This window comes from Tenrec ecaudatus, chromosome 2 (assembly GCF_050624435.1).
Source record: "Tenrec ecaudatus isolate mTenEca1 chromosome 2, mTenEca1.hap1, whole genome shotgun sequence".
Lineage (NCBI taxonomy): Eukaryota > Metazoa > Chordata > Mammalia > Afrosoricida > Tenrecidae > Tenrec > Tenrec ecaudatus.
The window spans coordinates 160,781,257-160,808,318 of record NC_134531.1 but is presented as its reverse complement, the minus strand read 5'-3'; the positions used below and the strand labels follow the sequence as shown (position 1 = coordinate 160,808,318).

The 27,062-nt window shown below is 43.7% G+C and overlaps 1 protein-coding gene across 3 annotated transcripts in view; it reads left to right on the top strand.

The window, feature by feature from the left end:
- Positions 1-27,062, top strand: part of GLRA1 (glycine receptor alpha 1) — a 164,064-nt gene that overhangs the window by 106,441 nt on the left and 30,561 nt on the right. For all 3 annotated transcript variants that reach the window (XM_075543165.1, XM_075543164.1, XM_075543166.1), the window contains 4 exons: positions 3,004-3,227; positions 6,201-6,283; positions 7,423-7,560; positions 15,573-15,787. In XM_075543165.1, the coding sequence (XP_075399280.1) occupies positions 3,004-3,227; positions 6,201-6,283; positions 7,423-7,560; positions 15,573-15,787 (660 nt within the window). The remainder of the gene's footprint in view (positions 1-3,003; positions 3,228-6,200; positions 6,284-7,422; positions 7,561-15,572; positions 15,788-27,062) is intronic.

The following is a 27,062-nucleotide window of genomic DNA, read 5'->3' as shown; positions in this document are numbered from 1 at the left end:
ATAGTAACAGGATGATTTTTTTAAGTGTTTTCTATATCAGCCTTTGAAACTTTCTTCAGTCTAGAGTGTTTTAGAAGTTAAATATTTTTAAAGTTAAAACAAAGTATATGTCAGTAAGTAACATTTACATACAGTCAAGCATCACATAATGTTCATTTGGGCAACATCTGATCACGTATATATCTGTGGTCACATAAGTTTATAAGAGAGTTTAGATTTTTTTTTAGTTTATAAATCTTTATTAGGGAATGAGACATAGCAAAATCACAGAATAGGTGTGTCTCATACCTGTACCGAACTCACTGCCATTGAGTTGATTCCTACTCAGAGCATGGACAGAGTAGGAAACAGCAAGGTCTCGGGACAGAGTGAACTGCCCCTGTGGGTTTCCAAGGCTGTAAATCTTTACCAGAGTAGAAAGCTTCATCTTTCTCCCATGGAGCAGCTGGTGTTCCCAAACTGCTGACTTTGCAGTTAGCAGTCCAACTTGGAAATCACTGAGCCACCGGAGCTCCTTCACAGGCATAGCAGACGCCTGCATTGCTGTCATTACGCACTTTCTTTATGAAAGTTTACCTTTAACAGAGATGCTGCGACTCTGGGTAACAGCACCCAATCTTAAACCCGAGACAGCCCTTCTGTTGTAGCATTATATTTCTCTTTTTTTTTTTTTTCAAAAATACTACTGAGTTGGCCCTGCTGGATGCTCATGCTCATGAAGAGATCACTGAAGATCACTGAAGAAGTGGGTACTATAGTAAAGTGTGGTGGAAAAATTATAGGGTGCCCCGGTACCAGAAAGAATAATGCCTGGGGTCTTAAAAACAACCAGCCATCTAAGTGATATATCAACTTAATCCACATGAAAGAAGCAAACAAACCTGTGTGATCCAAGGATTGTAAATAATATAATCCAACTCTATAGGAGGGAATGGTGTCCGAGCTTAAATTATGAACACCGGTTTGCAGAAGATTGTGTAAACGTAAAATCCATTTTCAGGGTCCACACATGGATTAAGGCTCTGGTAAACCTCCCCTGATCATAGTTGAGGGGTGTGAATAGCTCTGTTATCACACAGAGATCATTATAAAGTTGATTATGGCAGACATAGGTCAAAATGTAATAGTTTACCCCTTGGTCTCCCTTTTGACCCATTTTAAAGCTGTTTCTGCTTTCGTTTTGGCCTTTTTAAGTGAAGGGGAAATACACATGGAATAAGCTCCCAAAGAACCCCCTTGGGCCAATGATCAGGGTTGTCAGTAGCCTTGCTATTCTGCAGAATGCATTGGAAAGTGGATTTTTGCAGATACAGTTAGGTTAAAATTCAGCACCCTATCGTGTGACCTCCCTTATATTTGTTCTAGTTCTTTTGAATTTCGGTTTTCTCTTTTTAAAACCTGTTTTATAAGCACTTCATCCATATGTCAACAATTCAATAATTCAGTCATGTCAAGAAGAGTTGTAAAATTGTCACCATATTCAATTCTAGAACATTTACTTCTACTTTGTATTGTTTACTTTGTTGTTGTTAGTTTGTTGGCTTCTTTTATTTAATGTTTTTCTGTATGTGAAATCCAGGATAGGTAAATATATAGAGACAGTAACTAGACCGATGGTTCCTTGGGGCTGTGGCAGGGTAATTTGGTGGGAAATGGGGAGTGTTTCAGTTACATTATATGGTGTTAACGAGTCTATCAAGGGTGAAGGGGTGGAGTTTAGCCTGTCAATCAGGTCTCAGTTTGATGATCTCATTTAGAAGTTCTCTGAAGATAACTAGCTCATTGGAAGCGGGCCACATAAACACTCCCTGCAAGACATTCCTGTTGACAAGACACATGGAGCTGCACTGATGGAGCCAGAGCCCTGGAGCGGGAGGAGTCACGCGGAGACACATGCCAGTGCTGAGATGTCTCTACTGCCACTGGATCCACAAGACTTTCCACCCACTGGCCTGTGATCTTCCTGCACTCAGCATCATTGCATGAGTTGCATGAGTCTGAAGAAGAATTTACAGAGTGGTACTGGACATATGGGCTAATATCAGACTTTTTGACTTGATCTGGACTGGGCTGGGATGTTTTCTTAATATAAATTTACTCTTTATATAAAGCTCTTTCCTATACACACATGTGTCTATAAATTTGTTTCTCTAGTTGACCCAGACAAACACAGGGAGCTCATAACAATGAGTATAAAGATGAAGAAAATGCTCTAAAACTGATTGTGGTGATGATTGTACAGCTCTTCCTGATGTGATTGAGCTAGTGAATTGTATGGTGAGTGAATTATATGCCAATAACACTGTTTAAAAAAATACTACTCTGAGGTGCAGATGGCTTCCAAATGCCAGTGCCAGTGCCAGCAGCAGCCAGAGGCAATAAAAGAAAAGTAGAGATTTGAAAATGAAATGAAAAGAGTTATTGAAGAACACAAAATTAGAAAATCAGTGAACATTATAACTCCAGATTTACTCATGACACGTTGAATAATTTCAGGGATCCTTTAACAATGAGAGAATTTTCCAAACTGCTAAAGGACTGGCTCCACAGAAGATACGTGGCTAATGAAATTTTGAGCGGGAACTCTATCTGAAACAGAGAAATTGCTAATGACAGGGATTGAGGACCAAGAGCAAAAGTGAATCCCACTCAGCATGTTGATGGTGATTGTGAAGGTGCAAGCTTGTTCGAGATGCTTAAAGAGAAATAGGCCCAGGCTATAATATCAGACTACATCCAAATCACTCAGCCTTCTGTTCCACAGAACATATCTTCAAGGTTAAGTGACAGACACGTGACTTTAACATGAATTATGACTGTAATATGAATTATGGAAACTTGAGGAGATACCCAAGGGTACTTATAACTCCCATGGTTTTCATAACCTCACCCCCAAATAAGATGAAAGGATGTTGAGAAAAATCTGTTAAGAACTAAACAAGGCCTCCAAGAGTCGGCATCTGGCTCTAACCTAGCTTCCGCCTCCCTGTCTCCTGGCTATAGGACTATAGGGTCAATATCTTCCTTCGGCAGCAGTGGAACGACCCCCGGCTGGCATACAACGAATACCCTGACGACTCTCTGGACCTGGACCCATCCATGTTGGATTCCATTTGGAAACCGGACCTGTTCTTCGCCAATGAGAAGGGAGCACACTTCCACGAGATCACCACAGACAACAAACTGCTCAGGATCTCCCGGAATGGGAACGTACTCTACAGCATCCGGTGAGTTCTGTATAAGCTCAGCACCTGTGTCTTCACAATGCACCCTGCTCCATTGCCTTCCAGGAGCACACAATGAGAGGGGGCTAACAGGGGAAGTGGGCTCAGGCAACTCAACACCTTTGCAGAACAGGCAGAACCAGCTCGGTAACTGATGCTCAGCAATTCAGAATCAAAGCTATGTGCAGTCCTACGAGACAGTGATTCATTCCAACCAGAAACCAGAGGTGGTTTCCTGGAGACGGTGGGTTCAGTTGGTCCCTAAAGTTAGGCAGCATTTCAATAAAAAGGGGTGAGAAATGGGTACTCGGAGATGTTCAGCATCATGAGCAAAGTCACAACATCTGGAACATCAACCTCAGCATAGGTCTGCCAGGCACACAGTGCTGACCTCAGCCAATAAGCCAGGGATGCTCTGTCACTCCTGTAGCCCCTTTCTGCCCCCATACCTTGTATTCTGAGGCTAGGAGGCTAGGACCCCCTTCCCCACCTGCGGGGCATCCTGTATAGAGTGAGTAGGAGCAAAGCTTTCAGTCTCCAGACACCACCACTACCCACCTAATCCCCAGTCTCCTCCTCCCGGGCCTGGGGGGAAATGACCGATGCCTGAGAGGGAGAGGAGTGGCCTTGTTCACCCAAAACCACTGCTTTCAGGTCCATTCCAACACACAGCCATTCCATTTCAGGTCCATTCCAACACACAGCCCACCCAAAGCCTCTGCTTTCATGTCCATTCCAACACACAGCGAGCCTACAGCATGGAGACAACCTGCCCCATATAGTTTCCAAAGTTATAATCTACCCAGAAGCAGGTGGCCACAGCCTCCTCCCCTGGAGGCAGCTGGCGGGTCTGCACCACTGCCCTGTAGGTGAGCAGCCGGGTGCTTTGTCCAGGGCATCCCTAGGGCTCCTTGAGCCTTCACTAACTAACTTGGACACTTCACATAGATTATTTTAAATCTACTCTGGTGGTATAGTCGGCTGCCTGTTGGGCTGCTGACTGCAAGGTCAGCAGTTTGAACCCACCAGCCACTCTGCAGTGGACACATGAGGCTTCCTGCCCCTGCAGACATTTTCAGCCTCCAAAATCCACAAGGGTAGCCCCGGCACTGTCTTATAAGATTACTGCGAGTTAGAATAAGCTCCATGGCAGAGAGAGAGTAAAGAAAACTCATGAAGTAGGTTTGATCATACCCCTTTGCAGATTGTACAAATGAAGATCTGTAAGTTTGAATATCTTTCTGAAGGGCCTCAATATGATTCCCCCTGCCCTTCTATCACCTCGTCCAGGACAATAAACCTTGTTATCGCTCATCAGTTAATGAGAGTGGATGGGCAACAAAGGTTCTAGTTCTCGGGTATGACTGAGCCCGGATCCTCTCAGGCAGTGAGCAGCCTGGGTGGGGGCGGGAACTTTGGCACCTCAACAGGCACCAGAAGAGAGGTGCACTCGGAGGAGCCAGGGGCTGGTGGGCCTTCCCTATCCTGGAGGTGTCCCCACCCAGACTGAGAAGATGCTGGGCTCAGGAAGTGGGCACCAAGGCCCTCACAGCCTAGGGGTGGGGCTGTCACCCTGCTTGGATTCCGCTCCTGCCAGGCAAGGTTCACATCTCCGGGAAGCAGGGCCCCAGTGCAGCACCACAGAAGGACAGATCAGCAGAACGTGATGTTCCCAAGGTCATTCAACTTCAGGAAGTTAACCTACTGTGACAGTTGTCCCATTTTGGAGCTTTTATCTTCAGAAATCCAACTGCATTCGTTCTCCCTCCTCATGCTCCTCTCTTTCCCTCCCTCTCCCTCCCCTTCTCCTTCCTCTCCCCCCCTTCCGCCCCCCCTCCCCCCTGCCCCGGGCTTCTCTCTCGTGCTGAAAACCCTGTGTGAGGGAGAGGATGGAATACACACCAGTCATGTGCTTCCAGAACACTGCCAATGAGGATCTCAGGGCATAAGGCCAGCTCTTCCAGGCAGTGGGGCAGGAGAGGCAGCGAACGACCATGTGCACTAGCCTTTGGGGGACTAAGACTTCAGAGGCCAGGAGTTTTAAGTCAGTTGGAACCATCTGCTTGCTGTGTTACCTTAGACAAGTCCCTTCTTATCCCTCCCTGCACCCCAGTTCACACACCTGTCAAAAGAGGAAGTTGTCCGATGACCTAAGACTCTTTGGGCTCAAAGGTCCTGTGCCTCTGAGACCACCTTCTCCGTTCCTGGCAAAAAACACTCGGGTGCTGGCAGGACTTCCAAGCTGGAGCCTTGTACCCCAGCCTGAGCTGCAGGCCTCGGGTCCTGAAAAGAGGGCTCTTTCTGGCTGTGAGGCAGCAGCCAGCCAGCCTCTGAAAACGGTTGAATCGTCCAAATTAAACAGCTGGCCTAGCCATCTAGGGCACTCCCCACTCCCCGAGAGAGCCCTGCATTAGCCTACAGATGTGAGTCAGCTGTGTTGGACACCCAGAAGGCTTGTGTGTGTGGGGGGGTGCTCTTTAAAATAACGTGTGTTGAGACAGTGTGTGAAGGGAAGCAGCCGGGAGACACACAAGTAGCATCTGCTCTGCCTGCCGGTGCTCAGTGCTCGGGGCGAGCCTGAGGCGGGGGCTGTTCGACAGAAAAGCGTGGGCTCTGTCCCTGCCTGTGCACTCACAGAAGTGCGGAATGGGACGGGCCTTTCTTGGTTTCCAGGTCTTTAGACAGCTTTCTCTGTCAAAGCCAGACAGGCTTCAAAGAAACCCGGAAGGTTTGCTACTCGTGCCTGGCCTGTAGACAACCTCTTTCCATCCTCTGCACTGCCACTTGCATAACTGGAATATACAGATACGCACCTATTTATTCCATATCAAAATACACACATGTTTACTCCATTAAATGGTAGCTGTCTGCCCTCCTTTATCTCCCCTGGGCAAACTGTTATCTAACAGAAACAGGAATAAAATCAATGCCCCTCCAGTGTGGGACCAGCGTCATTCAACTCTCTTCTCTTCCCAGAATCACCCTGACATTGGCCTGCCCGATGGACTTGAAGAATTTCCCCATGGATGTCCAGACATGCATCATGCAACTTGAAAGCTGTGAGTCCCCTGCAGGAGGCCTCTAGGAAGAACCCAGCTCCCACTGGCCCTCGAGACAGGGAGAAATTCTCACTCAGTTCCCTCTAACCAGAGTGCCCAAGGAGTGCTGTAATTGGCTGACACCCTCAATGAGGGCCTTTGCTTTCAGAGAATGCATTAGAAATATAGCTCCTCTTACACTGTCCGAATGAATCATAAACCCAGGAGCCTGCAGCCTTCTCTGAAGAGGCGCTGTTCCGTGTCCCTGGGACTGTCCTCTCCAGGAACAGAGCAGAAACCGCTTGAATAAGTCATGGATGCTCATCCCAGCGGGATGCTCATCCCAGCAGGGGAGATAGAAATAACCCAGGGCAGCAAATGGTAAGCGTGCTGTCCGAGGAACAAAACGCCATGTCTCTTGGCCAAAAGAGTGCTTGCTTCTGGTTGCGAAGGAGAGACGATAATGCAGAGATCTCCTGTGGGCGAGGTTTTTCACAGACGAGGCTGCTGAGTTCTTTGATTGCAAACACAGGAGCCAATCTGACTAAGTTAAAAATGGAATGAAATGGAAGGACATGGGCACTGCTAGTGGGCTGGCAAGGAAAGGCAAGGCTAGGAGCCAGGGCAGGAGACTTAGGCCACAGGAACTAAGGGCTGTTTCCTCAAAGCACAGCCTCTCAGGAAACCAAAATCAGCCAATCACAGCCTCTCAGGGAATCCGCATCAGCCAATCACAGCCTCTCGGGGAATCCGTATCAGCCAATTCTGAACCTTCAGTCACTTCATTCCAGACTCAACATCTTGGGCAGAGGGTCTGGTTGGAGTCTCACCATCCGACACCTTGACCCCTACTATCAGCCCACCAACAGGGAAGCACTAGGATGTCTCGCAGAGGAAAATGGGGGTCTTCTATGTGCAGACAGAATAGCAAGTGTCGGCAGCAGGAGAAGCTGAGCTAGGATGCTGGAAGAGGTACAGGGGCAGTGGAAGGCCTGAAGGGCTAGAGGGTGGAAGGAAACAGCCAACCCAGCTGTCTCCTCTGTTTGGAGACGTTTGTGCGCTCGTGATTTCCATCAAATGTCCAATGGCTCTCTCAGCCCTGAGCCCGGGCCAACCTCGTCTACTTCACCTAAGTGCTCCTCATTCTGATCCCTTCCCAGTTGGCTACACCATGAATGACCTCATCTTTGAGTGGCAGGAGCAGGGAGCTGTACAAGTAGCAGACGGACTAACGCTTCCCCAGTTTATCCTGAAGGAAGAGAAGGACTTGAGGTACTGCACCAAGCATTATAACACAGGTAAGTGGGGAGGCGACCGCCCCTCCCCTTCGGTGCCCCCACCACCTGGGCTGGAGGTCATTGCCAAGTTTCATCCAGCAGGCCTTACGAAATACCCACGATGGGCACAGCTCTGTACTTATGATCTAGTGGCTAAGAGAACAGGTTCAAACCCAAACAGGAGCTCTAATGCTCTGTTTCTGTGTATTCTGGGACAAGTAACTTAAGCTTAGGCTACCTCTAATTTCAAGGGAATCTGAGAAATATAGACTTTCCTGTATGTAGCAGTATGTCCAGCAAAATGGAGTTCCTTATTCCTCAGCGGGGGAAATCCATTGCCATCAGGTGGATTGTAACTTGTGGCAATCTCACTCGTTACAGAGCAAAGCTTCTCCATAGGGTTTCTGTGGCTGGAATCATTACAGAAGCAAACCACCAGACCTTTCTTCTGCGGTGCCACTGGTGGCTTCAAATTGTCAAGCTTTAGGTTAGTTGTCAAGTCCAAAACATCAATGAACCCAGGGACCACTCCTAAGCAGAATGAAAAAGCTACTATTTAGATGCCACCATCTAACAAACAGTCTGCTATTGAAGAAGTGGTATTTCTGGTAAAGCAAAAGCACCAAGCAGAGCACGCTCACGTTAGATCTCAGCAGAAGGGGGCTGAGAGAGGACAGAGACGAGTAATAAGTAGCAAAGTGGGAAGGGCCCACTAGACTATGGGGTCTGACAGGATGGAAAGCCCCAGCTGGTAGGCTCACTGCCATTGGAGCGAAGCCGCAGCCTTCACTCTGTTACAAGGGAAAGCAAAGAGCTTCCATGAGAGGTCGAGAGAGTCACCCACCACTTGTCTGTCACCTTGTCATGCCATGGTGGCTTGCTTGTTGCCATGATGCTGGTATTTCAAATAATAGCAGGGTCACCCAAGGTGAGCAGATTTCAGCAGAGCTTCCAGATGAAGAACCGACTGTCCACTTCTGAAGATTCAGTCACTGAGAACCTCTTGAATAGCAGCAGAAGACTGTGACATACAGGGTTAGAAGATGTTCCCGTCGGGCGAAAAGGCACTCAACAATGACTGAAGAAGAACTGCCTCCCGAAATAGAGTCTGCCGTAAGTACGTGGAGTCCAGTCTTCAGGACCTTCATTTGCTGAGGAGGCGTGACTCAAAATGAGAAGGAACAGCTGCAAACTTCTATTCATAATTTTAACTTTTAATTTATAAAGTATGAATCTAGGAACATTGGAGCTCATGAAAAATGAAATTGACTACAAAAAGATCTGTATCCTAGGCCTTGGTGAGGTGAAATGGACTGGTATTGGCCAATCAAATCAGACAGTCAGCTGGCTTACTATGCCGAGAATGACGATTTCAAGAGGAGTAAATGGTGTCATACTCATCATCAAAAAGGGCATTTCAAGATCTATGTAAGAATGATGCTGTCTGCAATAGGATATTTACACACAAAAGGAAGTTCAGTAAATACAACTATTCTTCAAATTTATGCACCAACCACTAACGCTAGAATGAAGAAATTGAAGAATGCGACCGACGTCTTCACTCGGAAATTGAGCAAAATTGCAATCAAGATGCATTGATAATTACTGATGATTGAAATGTGAAATTCAGACACAACGAAGAAGGAACGGTAGCTGGAAAATCTGGTCCTGGTGACAGAAAGGAAGCTGGAGATTGCATGATAGGATTTTGAAAGACAGATACAAGCACCTCTTTTTCATGGCAACAACACACATGGACTTCCTCATATGGAATACACACAGATCAAAGAGACACAGCCAGGGGGAAATGGTGGAGAAGCTCAACATCAGAAGTTGAAAAAAGAAGCTGAAAGCTGACTGTGGAATAGTTTATCAATTCCTCATATGTACATTCAATTTGAAGCTCAAGAAAATTATAACAAGTCCAAAATAGCCAAAACACAACCTTGAGTCTATCTACCATTCTGAATTTCGAGAATATCCCAGGAACAGACTTGCTACATTGGAAATAATGACAGAAGACTTTATGAGTTCTGGAAGGATATCAAGAGCATCGTTCATGAAGAAAACAAAAGGTCATTAAAAAGATACAGGGAAAAGATCAAGTGGATGTCAGAAGATACTCTGAAACTTACCTTTAATCATAGAGTAGCTAAAGCAAATGGAAGAAATTATAACATCAAAGAGCTGAATAGAAAATTCCAAAGGGCAGTTCAAGAGGATAAAGACAAATATTATCATGAGATGTGTGAAGACCTAGAATTAGAAAACCAAGAGAAAATAACACATTCAGCAGATCTTAAACTGAAAGAACTCAAGAATAAATTCAAGCCTCAAGTTTCAATATTGAAAGATTCCATGAACAGAATATTAAATGAGTGAAGAAGCATTAAAAAGGAGATAGAAGGAATACACAGAATCACTGTACCAGAAAAAAAAACTATTCAAAATCCAGCTATATCAAGAAGTAGCATTTGTTAAGAGAACCAATGGTACTGAAGCCATTAGAGAAAAACAGGCCCCAGGAATTAATGGAACACTGATTGAAATGTTTCAACAAGCTGATGAAGCATTAGAAGAAATCACTTACATATGCCAAGAAATTGGGAAGGCAGCTAGCTCATTAACTCACTAAAAGAGGTCCATATGTATAACCATTCCCAAGAAAGTGATCCAATGAAATGTAGAAGTTTACCCAACAGTGTCATTAATATCACATGCAAGTAAACTTCTGCGGAAGGTTATCAGCCACGGTTGCAGCAGTACTCAACAGAGCGGCCAGAAACCCAGGCCGCATTTAGAAGACGACGTAGAGGGAAAGAGAACACTGATGTCAGATGGATCTTGATTCAAAGCAGAGAATATCAGAAAGATGTTTACTTGTGTGTTATTGACAAAAGGCATTCAACTGTGCAGATCATAACAAACAATAGATACCGTTGAGGAGAATACAAATTCTTGAAAAATGTGTGCATGATTAAAGAGGCAGTCATTGGACAGAACAAGGGAATGCTGCATAGTTTAAAATCAAGAAAGGTGTGCATTAGGGTTGTATCCTCTCACCACACTTACGTAGTTTGTATGCTGAGCAAATAATCCAAGAATCTGGACTTTTTGAAGAACATGGCTCAGGATTGAAGGAGGGGTTATTAACAACCTGTGATGTGCAGATGACGCGACCTTGCTTGCAGAAAGTGAGGTCGTCTTGAAGCACTTGCTGATGAAGATCAAGGATTGCAGTCTGGGTTATAGCTCAAAGTAAAAAAAAAAAAAAAAAGTCCTCACAAATAGACATCATGATAAATGCAGAAAAGACTGAAGTTGTCAAAGATCTTATTTTGCTTGGATCACAGTCAATGCTCAGGGAAGCCGCAATCAATTCAAAGGACAGATTGCATTTGGTAAATCTGCTTCACGAGGCCTCTTTAAAGTGTTGAAGTGCAAGGGCTAGGGAAAATGAGGCAAGGACCCTTCCTGTAGATTTCTAAAGCATATTTTAGCTGATATCTTTTCTAATAAACATAATTCCCTAAGATAGTATCAAAGAAAAAAAGAGTACCAGGATTGTGTACCTCAACTACTTTGTAAACTTGCAAATAGTATTTCTTAAAGTATCCATAAAAAGGGACATTATTTCAATAATTCGGGCCATACTTAGTTAGGCAATGTTGAGGGTTATAGAGCTCTTAGTAATTACTTCATAATGAGTATGAGGCCCAAAAGGAATGCTTCTTAAATTAAATGAACTGAAGAGAGAAATTCAGTCTAAGGAGAACCTAAAGATTCAGAAAGTCTAATAAATTGGGCTTGGATTATGCCGGTTGTTCTTTCTACAAGTGCAAACAGAGGATGAGATGGATGATACGATGCATGGTACACTGTGAAGACTAAGCGTAATTCTTGGATAACAAGAAGTTCCCTGATCACTGCAAAAAAAATACTTTGTGTTTCTCAGATAGGTATGTTTCCAAGGACTCTCTTTGCTACAAAAGAAGCAGAGGCATGCTGGTAAGGGAAACCTCTGCCCAGAGTGGAAACCTGCAAATCATGTCTGAGAACTATTTATGACTGTTTGAAAGTGGAAGCAGGATTGAAAACTAATTGCCATTCAATTATAGAACCAGAGGGCAAAGGGTATTTCCCATATTTTGCATAGGGGTATGCCAAAGTTTAATTGAAAATTTTAGCATCAGATTTTCACCACATTAGGATCTAGGTAACTTTCCCCAGTCTCAATTTCATCTGACTGAGCAAAGTGTTAATGTCTTAAAAGTGGATGCCTTTCTTTTGGTGGGTTCAAAAATATTAGTTATTTCAAAAATTCTAGTTCTCTGTAGGTTTGCGCAGAGGCCCTTCAGCAAGGTCCTTTGTTATAAGTGGGGCAACAATGATTTGAGAAGCCGTCTGGTTACCCACTGCGTTGGCAAGGTTATTTCTTATAATTTCTTCAATGTGGGATACTCCTTTCTGTTGGCGCACCTGGGTTTTTGTTACAACTATTTCAGAAGTAAGCAATAAGACATCTCAAAGGTCTGCTAGCCAGGTCATTTTTAATATTGAGATTTTAAGTGAAAAATAGTCAATCTTTACAGGAGCAGACAGCCTTAACTTTCTCCCAAAGAGCGGTTGGGGGATTTGAATCACCAACCTTGCAGTTAGCAACCCACTGCCTAACCCACAGCACCACCATGGCTCATGAGAAGATGTCAAAAACGCTTTTTGTTTCCATAGCGTGCCAGACTGCATAAAGGTATTCTCGGACTTCCCCTTAGCAAGTGTTCAGTTTTGAATGAGGACAATAAGTTCAGCTAGCTGGGCTGAAGGACAGCAGAGAAGTCATAACAGCAAGGCCAGACTAGCAATGAGAGTCCGGAGTTGGTTTTACATAAGAACCACCTGATGTTTTTAGGTGCCATTGAATCAATTCTGACTTGTAGCAGCCCAATGTAAAACAGAGCAAAGCATGACCCCAAAGGTAAGAGCTTTCACTGCCTCTGAAATGGATAACAGCCCTAGTAAAGAAGTACCACCCCCAAAAAATGGTGTCAGTGTTTTAACCTGGCCTGTCCCACGATTTCTAAATCATCTTAAAGTTCTGAATTTCTTAACCAATAACCATATGGAATCTGAAACCAAAGAAACGTACATTCTGTTTTGTAACAGCAGAAAAGAAAGAGAAAGGTAAACCTTAAAATAAAACTCAGGGAGCTTGTATGCAAAGAAAGTGTAGGGTCAGGCCTAAGAATTATGAATTTACCATGCTACAACTCTTGAATCCACCATGGATACAGATGGCCCCAAATTGACTGAGGCTGGTCCCATTGGCCCCAATATCCAATGTCTTGGAGATAGCAGGTGCAAATTCACCTTTGGGTTCCTTTATGGCCACCATGAAATGTCATCATGAAGCATGAGTCCTACTCTGTCAGAAGACAAAAAATTTCATTGAAGAAATGGGGTGATTTGTGGATCAAAAGACCCATTAACACCAAACTACATTTATCAGGTGGAGTAAACGAGCAGGTACTGGCAAAAAAAGTTACAAGTGGGTTGGTAAACTACAATTATTTTAACATTGTCAGTCCGGTTTTATAACCCACTGACCAAAGAAGATATTCTTCTTGGGTCACGCAACACAAACACTCTAGACAAAGGATCTTTTAAGAAATATCTCATCACAAAATTTAAAATCTTGAACCTCGATCCCTTTGGCTTACAGGCAGTTAGACTTTTACAAGAAGATGAATTGTCTCTTCGGAGACACCGAAGCAGAGATGTGAGGCTAAGCTTCCACTTTATTCAAAATGGAGTTTAATTAAGATCTGGGCAGCCATGCCAGGGCTTGCTTTGGGGGGTCACTGACAGAGCCCTCTTGTTCCGGTGCCTCGTACAGTATTCAGTGAGTGACTTGATACTCAGGGAAGCATTGTGGAAGAGAATCAGTCATTGGGGCCAGCTGGAAGGCTGGGTAAAAATCTGCTGAGTGAACAGAGAGATAGAAAACGGGCTAACAACAGAAACTGAAGCGTAGAGGGAGGGAGGGGAGGGGACTGAAAGAAACCCTGCGGACGTTGGTAAGCAGGCCCAGTGAGAAGTCAGGCAGCCTGGGTTCTGTCCTCTCTAAAACAGTCCCCTCTTTGGATGACCTCTGAAAAGCTTCAGAACCACCAAAGACCGACTCTTGTCATGGCTTAGTCAATCTGAGACTCAGCTAACGCTACTCCCAGTAGCATACATGAGAGGACACGTACCCAGGACTTAAATGATCACAACTGACTATGCGTACAACAGCCCTTTCCTTTGTGAAAACCTACAAACCCATTGCTGTTCAGTCAGTTCTGACTCAGCAACCCTCCAGGGCAGAGGAGAACCGCTCCATAGACTTTCCAAGGCTGTAATCATAACGGGGCGACACCTTTCTCCCACAGAGCTTCTGTTGGGTTGAAACTGCCAACTTTTCCGTGAGCAACTGAATGCGCACCACAGTGCTGCCCAAGTTCCTTTTCTGTGTACTTGGCCTCATCAGCTCTGCGCCCGTCTTCAGACTGCGTTAGACCCATGGGGACAGGGAGAAAAGACAAAGGCCCGGCTAAAATCCAGGGAACTCTAGGAATGTATTGTGCTTCAACAGACGGGAACCAAATATGTCTTGAAAGAAATACAGCCAGAATGTTCCCTCGAAGTGAGGATGGCAAGACTCCATCTCACACACCTTGGGCATGTTGTCAGGAGGAACCCGTTCCTAGAGAAGAACCTCATGTTTGACAAAGGGGGTGCGGGGGGCTAGACAAAAGAGGAAGGCGGTCAGCTAGATGGGTTGCCACAGTGGCTCCAGCAATGGGATCAAGCAGGAACAATCCCGGGAATTGTTTGCTCCTGTTGTCCCTGGGGTCTCTAATGAGGTGGAATTGTCTCTATGGCACCACCACCAACAGATAGGAATCAAGACCCCTACCATGGTCCTGGCCTCACCCAGTGCTAAGGATATACAGATGGAGAGGAGTCAAGCTGCCCACGATATAGTGAACAGGAGACTGACAGAGGCTGACTCGTCTCCAGTCACTGTAGTAAGCCTTAATGAGTCTGATAATGTGTAAAAAAAAAAAAATGAGCTGAAGAAACACAAGGGAGGAAAAGAGACTTTCTTCCAGGTGAAGATTTTACTCTAAACTGCCCATGGAGTAGGAGGAGGATTTCGATGGCTGCGGGGAGAGAGAAGGGCATACCAGGCAGGCGATCAAAGGGTCAAAATCTCAGAGACGTGAAAAGCGAGCAATGCAGCTTAGTGTGATGGCAGGTCAGCCACTGTGATCGAGTTGATGCCAACTCAGAAATTCTCTCAGAGTAGAACTCTGTAAGATTCCAACACACCACAACTCTGTAAGAGTAGGTCTGCTCCTTGGGGTTTCCAAGACTGTAAATATTTACCGGAGCCTTGGCTTTTTGCTGATAAGTGCTGATAACTTTGGATTTCCAGTCTTGCAATTAGCAGCCCAATGCTGACTCCACTGTGCTAACAGGGCTCCTTTGCTGAAATGTAGGTCATTATATGAGTGAAGAAAGTAGAGAAGGGCGAATGAAAAGATAGATCAGAACTCCATTGTGAAGGAGAACCTAAGAATTTTCATTTTTCCGTGTGCGTAAAAGAGAAGAAAAGAAAGGTTTCTTCAAAGGCATAGCAGGATCAGGTCATGCTTGGAGAAGGTAACAGGGAAGAGTAGATCATGTCTAAGCAGGCCCTCTCCTGACATGAAATAGTAAAGCAGGATGGTGATAGCAAGTACTATGCCTGAGCACTGAGTCGTGTGAGGCGCTGTGTGAAGGGCTGCCACGGTGTCGCCTCATGTTCTCCTCGCTGTCAGTCACCACAGAAGGTAGTTGTTGTTGTGATCTAGTTCACAGTAAGGAAACTGAAACACTTGCCCAAGACGCAGCTAGTGGGAAACTACATCTCTAGCCAAGGTTGTTCTGATGTCCAAGTCCTTGCTTCTACCTACCAGGTAGAACTGCCCTCTCACTGCAATTTCTTGCAGGTAAATTCACCTGCATTGAGGCCCGGTTTCACCTGGAACGGCAGATGGGCTACTATCTGATCCAGATGTACATCCCCAGCCTACTAATTGTCATCCTCTCGTGGATCTCCTTCTGGATCAACATGGATGCTGCTCCCGCCCGTGTGGGCCTGGGCATCACAACCGTGCTCACCATGACCACCCAGAGCTCGGGCTCCAGAGCCTCTCTGCCCAAGGTAAGTCCCACCACCCTGGAGCACATACATCTGGATAGATATGGAGGGTGTCCATCTTTCCACTCTGTCTGGAACAAGTAGGACCCAAGGAATTTTTCAGTATTTCTTGATCTATTATACTTTGTGGGACTCAGCATTCTGCTGCATTAACCACACACCCCCAACCTGATCAACATTTATGATGGATACAGACTGCCAGCCACACCTGCTTCATTTATTAAGACAACTCAACTTTCTCTTATTTTCACATTTAATGCCATGTGCAATAGTATGCCCTTTTCACCATTTGTGGTAGATACCTTGTGTGGAAGGTAACCAAGACCACACCATATTCAAACAAAAATGCTAGAAAGACCCACAAAGGCGCAGCAAGGAGTAGGGCTTCTGACTGGGATTTGTTAAAGCAGCCTAGTGAGGGTGTACAGGGGACAATAAGGGAAACGGACACATAGTTTGGAGAAATCCATCTGCAGGCATCCCAGTTCTTTCCACCCAGTGAGGACTCACTTCTCCAGCAGCAGCACACGTGTGCTCTTTCTGCCCAGGAAGCCCACTGGAGACACCGCAGCCAGCATTTCTTTTATTTTTATTCTCACAGAATCCTGCACTACTGAAACTCCAGGCTAGAGGGGTTGTTTTTTCACTTCTTTCCGCTTGGTTTTCCCTTCGGTTTTCTAATTCCAGAGCTCTGCCCATGACAGCACTTTACATCTTCTTCAGCCAGCCCTTCAACGCAGCTCTTTGGCTCTTTGACTTCATTTCTTCCATTCCTTTTAGCTATCCTACATTCAAAACAACTTTCCAAGTCTTTTCTGACATCTGGTTTTTCTTATCTTTTTTCCTAGACTTTTTAATGATCTTTTGCTTACTTCACGCATCATCATGAAGTACTTACTTCATGCTTACTTCATGCATGATGGTCTTTATGTCATCCCACAACCTGTGTGTTCTTTCTTTAAAGAGTTAAATGCATCGAATGTATTCTTGAGCTGTTCCCTAAATTCAGGAAAAAGGTGTTCTTTGTCCCTTATGAACTTATTTTCATTTTCTTCGACTTGAACTTACACGTGAACAAGTGATAGTCTGTTCTGTAGTCGACCCCTGGCTTTGGTCCGATAGCTGTGATGGAGCTTCTCCATGGTCCCTTTACAAAGATATGGTCAATCGGTCTTGAAAAATCCCATTATATGATTGTTCTCTAGACAAGGTCCAGCCAAGCCTCTGTCAGTTTGTTATACTGTGTTGGCTTTGGAGTTGCTGTGAGGTGGGAAAACATGTCTCTGCCATCTCAAATATTTGCAGGATCACCCAAAGTAAACTAGGTTCATCAGAGCTTCCAGACTAAGAAGGAATAGGCTGTCCAAATTCAGAGCAATTAGCCCCTGAAAGCCTTATGTATAGCAGCAAAACCTTGTCACATGAATAGCAACAGAATATTGTTGCAGACACTGCCAGAAGATGAGTCCCTCAGGTCAGAAGGCACTCAAAACATGACTAAGGAAGAGCTGCTTTCTCAAAGTAGAGTTGACATAACTACATGTGTGGCGGACCTTCATTTGTTGATGGCCACGACTCAACATGAGAAGAAACAGCTGTAATCATCTATTAAAAATTGAAACTTTGAATGTAGTAAGTATGAATCTAGAGAAATTGGTAGTAGTAGAAATGAAATGGAAAGATTGAATGATGGACTGTTCAGATAGCTGTAAGAGCTCTCAGTAAAATGATTTTTTAATGAAATGGAAAAATAAATAAGTTGTTTAAATAAAATGGAATGATAACTGTCTGTAGCCTAGGCATTAATGAGCTGAAATGGATTGGCATTGGCCATTTTGAACCAGGCAGTCACTTGGTTTACTATTTCAGCCATGACAGATTCAATAGGAATGACATCACATTCATCCTCAGAAAGGACATCTCAAGATCTATCCTGAAGTACAGTGTTGCTTATGATAGGATAATATTTATTGAATGCAAGGAAAACCAATCAACACAAATATTGCACAAATTTATGCACCAACCACAAAAACCAGTGATGAAGAAATTGAAGACTTTTATCAATGTCTTCAGTCTGAAATTGATCAAACATGAAATTAAGAATCATTGATCATTATTGATGATTAGAATTAATAGATAGGAAGGAACAGTGATTGGAAAATATAGTCTTGATGATAGAAATGAAACTGGAGATCACATGATAGCCTTTCTCAAGACCAATTACTTCTTCACCGCAAATACCTTTCTTCAACAACACAAACGGTGACTATGTATGGATTCCTCCAGATGGAACACACAGAAATAAAATGGACTACATCTGTGGGAAGAGATGAAGGAGAAACTTAACAGGAGCAGCTAAAACCAAGTCAGGGGCCAACATGGAACCGACTATCAATTGCTCGTGTATATGTTCAGGTTGAAACTGAAGTAAATTAAAACAAGTTCCTGAGAGCTAAAGCATGTCCTGGAATCTATCCCATCTGAATTTCAGAAGCATCTCAGAAAATATGTGCTTCAGGTACAAGAATGACAGAGGACCTAGTGGGCCTATGGGGTGACATCAAGAATGTCATACGAGAAGATGTGCACCTCAGGTCAGAAAGCATCCAAAGTATAACTAAGAAGATCTACTGTCTCCAATTAGAGTTGGCCATAATTACTTGTGTGGAGGACTTTGTAAAAGGCAGGGGGGGGGAAAGGAAAGTTCCATGTGACTGTCAGAAGACACTGAAACTTGCTTCTACTCATCAAGGAGCTAGAGGAAATGGAAGAAAAACGCGAAGTGAAAGAGCCAAAGCATTGACAGCACTCACTTATCTATGCCGAGAAATCTGCACAGCAGCTACCCGGCCAACTGTGTGGAAAATGTCTGGTTTTGTACACATTCCAAAGAAAAATGACCCAACAGAATACACAAGTTATAGAACAAGACTATTGATATCACATGCAGGTGTAATTTTGCTAAAGAGTATCCAACAAAGGTTGCAGCAATGCATTGACAGGGTGCTGACAGTAGTTCAGGTTGGATTCAGAAGAAGACTTGGAACAAGGAATATCATAGCTGATGTCAGATGGTTCTTGGCTGAAAGCAGAGAATATCAAAAAGATGTTTGCTTGTGTTTCATTGACTATGCTCAAGCATTGAACTGTGTAGATCATCACAAACTATGGACAGCCTTGAAAAAAATGGGAATTTCAGAACACTTCATTGTGCACATGCATAACCTGTACAGGGACCAGAGGCAGTTATGAGAACAGAACAAGAGAATATCAGATAGTTTAAAATCAAGAAAGGGGTGGGTCAGGGTTGTATTCTCTCACCACATTTATTCAATCTATATGCTGAGCAAATCATCAGAGAAGCTGGAATGTATAAAGAAGAACGTGGCATCAGGATTGGAGGAAGGCTTATGAACAACCTGTGATATGCAGATGGCACAAACTTGCTTGCTGAAAGGGAGGAACGGCTTAAAACACTTGCTGATGGAGGAAAACAGCAACAAAGGGCCGGCCTTATGACTGAACCAATAGGGTACCATCATGATAAATGGAGAGAGAAGATTGCAGTTGTCAAAGATTTTATCTTACTTGGATCCACAATCAGTGCTCCTGGAAGCAGCAGTCAAGAGATCCAATGGTGCATTGCACTGAGTAAATTTACTACACAAAACCTCTTCCAAGCATTGAAAAGCAAAAAGGTTATTTTGGGGACTAAGGTGAGCCTGATGCAAGCCATGGTATTTTCAGTGGCCTCATAAGAATGTGAAAGTTGGACGTTGAATAGGGAAGACTGGAGAAGAATCAATGCATTTGATTTGTGGTGCTGTCGTATAGTGAAAGTACCAGAGGTTTACAAAGGAGCGAGCAGATCTGTCTCGAACGAACCAGAATGCTCCTTAAGAACAAGGATGGCAAGGCATTCTCTCATGTGCTTTGGACGTGCGATCAGGAGAGCCCACTCCCTGGGAAAGGACATCTTGCTTCGTAAAGTAGAGCAACAGTGAAGAGAAGACCCTGGACGAGATGGACGGACACAGTGGCTGCATGCATGGGCTCAAACATCAGAGCAATGGCGGGGGTGGTGCAGGGCCAGGCGGTGCTCCATTCGGCTGTGTACAGGCTTGTTATGAGGAGAAAACAATTTGACGGCACCTAACAACAACAACAAAACCAAATCCATATTTGTCAACTTCTGACCCTTCTTTCTTTCCCACTTTTAAATTCCAATCACGGGTAATTAAAAACTTGAGTGTATGTTGCCTAAATTCCAGAATGCAAAAAAAATGGTCAGATTTCATCTTTGTCTGATTACTGGTTGATTCATAAATTGATAATGGTTGTATTTACTGGTCTTCTCTGTATGTGTATATACATATGCATTCATCACTGATAGGGTTGGATTTCAGAATAACCCCTGAGATGTTCCTTTTGGCAATGATTGCGATGTGATCCTCTTCAATCTCACATTCCAAGTGCAGGAGCAGTGAATGAGCTAATATGGCTCCTCTTGCCAAACTCTCTAACTCCCACCAAACGACCTTTCCCTGCATGAGTCTGGTAAGAAGGTGGGGGAAGAAGATGGGATTCACCTGTCAGTCATTTGGGCAGAATTCCCTGGGGTGCCATCCTGCTGTATATAAAATGAGCCCTCTGAGAAGCAAGAGCCAAGGATGGAGCTCAGTGACTCTCCTAGATCCAGAAGACCGCAATAGTACCAGAGGAGGAGCGATAGAAACAGGAGAGCCTGGGACAGAGAGGTGGACTTCTCAACCCATGGAGCAAATAAAGCTGAGGGCTTTTGTGCAGGAGGCTGACTTGCCAAGTGTGTTAGTCCAGGTTGACTAGAGAAACAAATCCAGGGACATTCATGTATGTATATGAAAGAGCTTGATATCGAAGAGTAATTGCATATTAAGAAAACATCCATGCCCAGCCCAGCTCAAGTCTATAAGTTCGATATTAGCCCATAGGTCCAATACCAGTCTATAAATTCCTCTTCAGACTCACACAACACATGCAATGACACCAAATGCAGGAAGATCACAACAGGTCAGTGAGTGGAAAGTCTTGTGGACCTTGTGATGGTAGAAACACCTCAGCACTGGCATGGATCTCCACATGGCTTCTCCAGCTCCAAGGCTCTGGCTGACATCAGCATAACTCCATGTGGCTTGTCAACAAGAATATCTCAGAGAGAGTGTGTGTGTCTCGCCTCCCAGAAGGAAGACAGGAGTTCCCAGAATCCTCAGGAGTAGGTCAGGCCCACACAGAGGCCTCAAGGTTAGACTCCACTCCCTTGCTCAAGTTGATAGGAGATTATGTAATTGCCACACAAAGTAAGCTGTCTCTAGGCACTTGACTGGGGAAGATGGGCTTTCTGACTCAGAAATCAAGCTGAATACTTTCAGATTGAGGCTTCCAGCGGAGTAGTATGCCCCGTTGAACATTTATGAACAATCCTAAAAGAACTTTATAGCATGTCCTGATACATAACTCTATCCTGATCATTTCTTGCTCACCTTATAACTTAACTTCCTTAATAAATCCATTTCTTGTGACTTTTGTCTGTAAAATATATGTAGCCATTGCTATGGATATTAGAACCTAGAGAGGTGAGATAGAGAACAATTATTTAAGACCAAGCATAGTAGTTGATATGATTGTCTATTCAAAATGACCAAAACTAGTGAGTTAATTTGAACTCACTAACATCTAGGATTGCAATCTTAATGCATTCCATTTCATTGTTGACTACTTACACATTTCCTAGATTCATGTTTTTTAAAATCATTTTATTGGGGACTCATACAACTTCTATCACAATCCATACATACATTCATTTTGTCAAGCACATTTGTTCATTTTTTGCCATCATCATTCTCAAAACATTTTGTTTCTTCTTGAGCCATTGGTTTCAGCTCCTTATTTTTTCCCTCCCTCCCCACCCCCCTCCTCCACGAACCCTTGATAATTTATAAATTATTATTATTATTATTTTGTCATATCTTACATTGTCCAATGTCTCCTCTTACACACTTTTCTGTTGTCCATCCCCCAGGGAGGAGGTTATATGGAGATCATTGTGATTGGTTGCCCCTTTCTACCCCACCCTCCCTTCACCCTCCCAGTATCGCCACTCTCATCACTGGTCCTGAGGGGTTCGTCTGTCCTAGATTCCCTGTGTTTCCAGTTCCTATCTGCACTCGTGTACATTCTCTGGTCTAGCCGCATTTGTAAGGTAGAATTGGGATCAGGATAGTGGTGGGGAGAAAACATTAAAGAACTAGAAGAAAGTTGTGTAAGTTTCCTCAGTGGTGTGGAAACTTGACTGTCCCTGACTGTCTCATCTACTCCCCATGACCCTCTGTAAGAGGATGTCCAGTTGCCCACAGATGGGCTTTGAGTCCCCACTCTACACTCCCCCTCATTTACAATGATATGATTATTTGTTCTTTGATGGCTGATACCTGATCCCAATGATACCTCATGATCACACAGGCTGGTGTGCTTCTTCCGTTTGGGCTTTGTTGCTTCTCAACAAGATGACCGCCTGTTTATCTTCAAGCCTTTAAGACCCCAGACACTATATCTTTTGATAATCAGGCACCATCAGCTTTCTTCACCACATTTGCTTATTCACCTGCTTTGTCTTCAGCGATAGTGTCAGGAAGGTGAGCATCATGGAATGTCAGTTTAATAGAACAAAATGTCCTTGCATTGAGGGAGTACTTGAGTGGAGGCCCAAAGATTCATATTGTATACATCACATGTTCCGCTTATTAAGGCATGATTCCATCTGTTTCTTCTCATTTTGAGTCATGCTACTTCAGTGAATGAAGGTCCTGAAAGTTTACTCCTTCCAAGCCACTAATGAGACCCTCCTCTGAGGGAGGAGCTGCTCTTCTCCAGTCATATTTTGAGTGCCTTCCAAAATAAAAGTCTCACCTTTCAGCGCTAAGCAACATCATGATAAACAGATAAAACAGTGGATTTGTCAATGGCTTCAATTACCTGAATCAACACTCAAGCAGCAATTAAGAAATCAATTAACATATTTCATTGGGAAAATCTGCTGCAAAAGTGTTGCAAAGCAAAGATGTCACTGAGGTATGCCTACTCTAAGCCATGGTGTTGTCAATTGCCTCGTATTCATGAGAAAGGTGGACGATGAATACAGAAAACCACAAAAGGGTTGACGACTGAATTATGGTGTTGGGAGGAATTTGAATATAACATAGACTGCTAGAAAAAATAAGCAAGTCTGTCACAGGAGAAATACAACGAGAATGCTTCTTAGAATTAAGGATGATGAGAGTGCATCTCGTGTTCTTTGGACGCAGAATCAGAATGGAAGAGTCCCGAGAGAAGGTTCTCAAGCTTAGTAAAGCAAAAGGACAGGGAAAAAATATGGGAAAATATGACCTCAACAGTGAGCTCAAACACAGCAACAAATTGGGGATGGCACAGTCCTGGGTGCTGTTTCAGGACAGACTATGTAGGGCATCATGAGTTGGAAGTGACTCCGCAGCTCCTAAGAACAGCAACCAAGAACTTAACTTGGGGGATACTCGTGTAGGCCCTCTTTGCCTGGCACATAACAAAATGTGACATACCAAGAAGGAAAACAAGTGCTCTACATTCACCGATCTAGGCAAAAGTCACCACTGCTCACGGTTACAGTGGTTAACCGAAATGCAGGGAAGGTCCGATCTTGCCAGCAGGACATTCAAAGGAGTCAGACACCTGCCATCGTAACCCTTTCTGCACAACCTCAGCCCAATCCACTTTTACGTTAAGCAGTACATTCTGCTACATTCAGTGCTAACCCTTGAGCCACATTCTGCCATCTTCATTCTTAATACAAGACAGTAGTTTGCTTGATTCACTATTAGCACTAGATAGCCATTCTGCTCACTCACCCCCTTATGCTAAACACAATGTTCTGTTCCGTTCACTTCTAACACCAGACACAAAATTGTATTTCATTCCTTACTGACACCAGGTACTAATTCTCTTGCTGTCACACTTACAAATAAATACATTATGTTCCTTTCACTGCTAACACTAGACTTTTCATCTGCTTAATTCATTTCTAACACTAGGCGTAATGTTCTGCTTCATTTACTAGTAATGCAAGACATCACCTACTTCTCCGGTCACCCTTTTTTTTAAGATACAACATTCTTCTTCTCTCGGCAGTAATGCTTGCTGACTCACTCTGCATTACTCCCCTTTAAGGTTAGCCACTGCATTCTACTATTTTCACTACAATCTGAAGAGCCACCTTCTGTTCCACTCAACACAAGACACAACATTCTGCTCTATCTACTGTGGATACCAGACACCAAACTCTGTTTCCTTCAGCCTTTCATTAAGTGCAGCATTCTGTTCCATTCCCAATCAGTGCTGCACTTAGCATTCAGTTCCATTCACTTTTTACTTTGCTATATCAAATTTAACAGAATCTACAATGAATGCACACCCCAAGACTTTTCACCTAGACTCACCAATTGTTATCATTTTGCCACATTTGCTTGATTGATATATAGATAAATATAGTTTTGCTGAATTATTTGAAGATTGTACATATCATGACAGTTTGCCTCTATTAATAGGGCCACAATGACATGATCACACCTAAAATTAATATTATCTCAATAACATTGTTTATAGAGCCCTTATTTGTGACAAACGTTAACAATTTGCTCTTGTGCTATTAATACAAGATCTCACATTCTGCTACACTCACTACAAATGTTTTCAACCACATTCTCCATTCACTGTAATTCCTACAACAGATTCGTCCCCATTCAGTGCTAACTGCAGATGCACGCTCCTACTTCCTTTCCTTATGCCAGATTCAACTTCTGCTCCTCTTGCAGTTACTCTAGACTCAACCTTCTGCTCAATTTACTATTAATACTCAGCTCCATATTCTTCTCCATTCACTTTTTCCAAGTAGAAAATCAAGGTTTTCAGTATATTTGTAAAAACTGTACAATCTTCACCACTAATTCCAGACTTTTTCATCCCCTCTTCCCTAGAGAAATCCTTTTCACAGTCAGCAGTCACTCTCCACTTCCTCCCCCCCCCACTCCTCTAGTCCTTAGCAACCACTAATCGACTTTCTGCCCCCATGTATTTCTGAGCATCTCATATAAATGGAATCTGTGTTAGTCTGGCTCCTTTAGAGAAACAAATTCACAGAAACTCATGTAAAAGAGAGTTTTATATAAAGGTTAAGTGCTGCCCAAGCCCATAGATCCAACATTGACCCATATGCCTGACACCAATCCACAAAGTCCTCCTCCATCTCACAAAACGCACACAATGATGCCGACTGCAGGAGGAAAGTAGAGTCAGTGAGCGTGCAAGGATCTCAGCACTGGCAGGGGTCCCCACACGGCTGCCCCAGCACCCAGGGCTGCATCGGGGTAGGTCCATGTGGCTTCTCCTCAGGAATGTCTTACAGGAAGTGAGGCTTGCAAGCTGAATCAGGGAACTGGCTAAGGCAGCTGCAACCTGGTCCGACTATCCAAAAGCAAAAGACTTGAGAACTATAAAGGTGAGGCTCACGGAGCCATTTATCCCTCCGCCCTTCAATTAACCCCATGTGTGTTTATCAGCCAGGTTGGCACAATAAACTTTAACTCACTCAAAATGATACAACATATACCTTTGGTGTCTGTGCTCCTTAGCATAATATGTTCAAGGTTCATCCATAGAGTACATTGTTAGTACAGTACTTTGTTTCATTTTTATGGTTAATCCCATTCAATGGGTATAATGAACCATGATACATTTTGATTGTGTCTACTATTTGGATATTATGAATCCCCTAATGTTTATGTGATGAACATTCATATGCAAGCATTTTTGTGGCTTTATTCTTTGAATTCTCCTAAAATATATCTACAAGTAGACTTGGGGGGTCATACAGTAAGTATCTTAATTGCCTAGTGCTGCGAAAACAAACACACCAGCACTTTAACAAAATTAACTCCCTAATAATTTAGGAGGCTGGCCGTCCAAACCCAGGGTGGCAGCTGTTGTAGCGGGCTTTCTGTGTGTGTCAGATGTAAGGAAGACCCTTCCCTCCTTTCAACATCTATGAGCCCACCTCCCATAGAGATGTTCATTTGTCTTGTTAATAGTCTTCCCCCGGGTTCAGGATGCTCTCAGCACATGAACCCTGCATGCAAAAGACATATTTTGCTCCCAGCTCTATTTTGTTGGTGATACTCCGGTACCACAATTTCTTCTCATTTTTAATCTCTTTCATATCTTAAAAAGTGATACTTGGGAGCAAAATTAAGTTGTCTGCAAATAAAAATATGTCTACTCTCAGAAACCTTCGATAGTGTTGCTGTGACGGTATTGACTCGATGCCAGTGGGTTTGGTTTTTTTATTATAGCTCAAAACAGATTGTGTCAATTATAACTTGATTCTCTAGATTTTATCCTGCCTCTTTAGCATAATAGAAATTAGGATTTATAACACATAGCATAGTCACATCAGATAACATAATGGATGATAATTACATAATACTGAAAATCATGGACTAGCCAGATTGACATATATGTCTGGGAAGCACAGTTCAATCCATAAGATTCCATCCTTGGCCCCTCTAAAATTTGTGTCCTTGCCACATGTAAAACATATTCACCCATCATAAAATTCCAAAAGCTTTAAATCAACTACAAGTTCAAAATCTCCTGGGACAAAATTCCGCTTCAACAATGAGCCTGTGAAACTGATGATATCAGTTATCTGTTTCCAACGGACCATGGCTGAAGAGGCACAAGGTAGATGTGTGCATTACAAGTGGAGGAAATTGGAGGGGATCAGGTATCAGGCATCAAAGAATAAAAAAAAAACATATCATTGTGAATGAGGGGGAGTGTAGAGTGGAGACCCAAAGCCCATCTGTGGGCAACTGGACATCCCCTTACAGAAGGGTCAGGGAGAGGAGATGAGCCAGTCAGAGTGCAATATAGCACCGATGAAACATACAATTTTCCTCGAGTTCTTTAATGCTTCCTTCCCCCTACTATCATGACCCCAATTCTGCCTTACAAATCTGGCTAGACCAGAGCATGTACAAGGGTGCAGATCAGACCTGGAAACACAGGGAATCCAGGACAGATAAACCCCTCAGGACCAATATTGAGAGTAGCAATGCCAGAAGGGTAAGGGGAAGGTGGGGTAGAAAGGTGGAACTGATCACAATGATCTATATATAACCCCCTCCCTGGGGGATGGACAACAGAAAAGTGG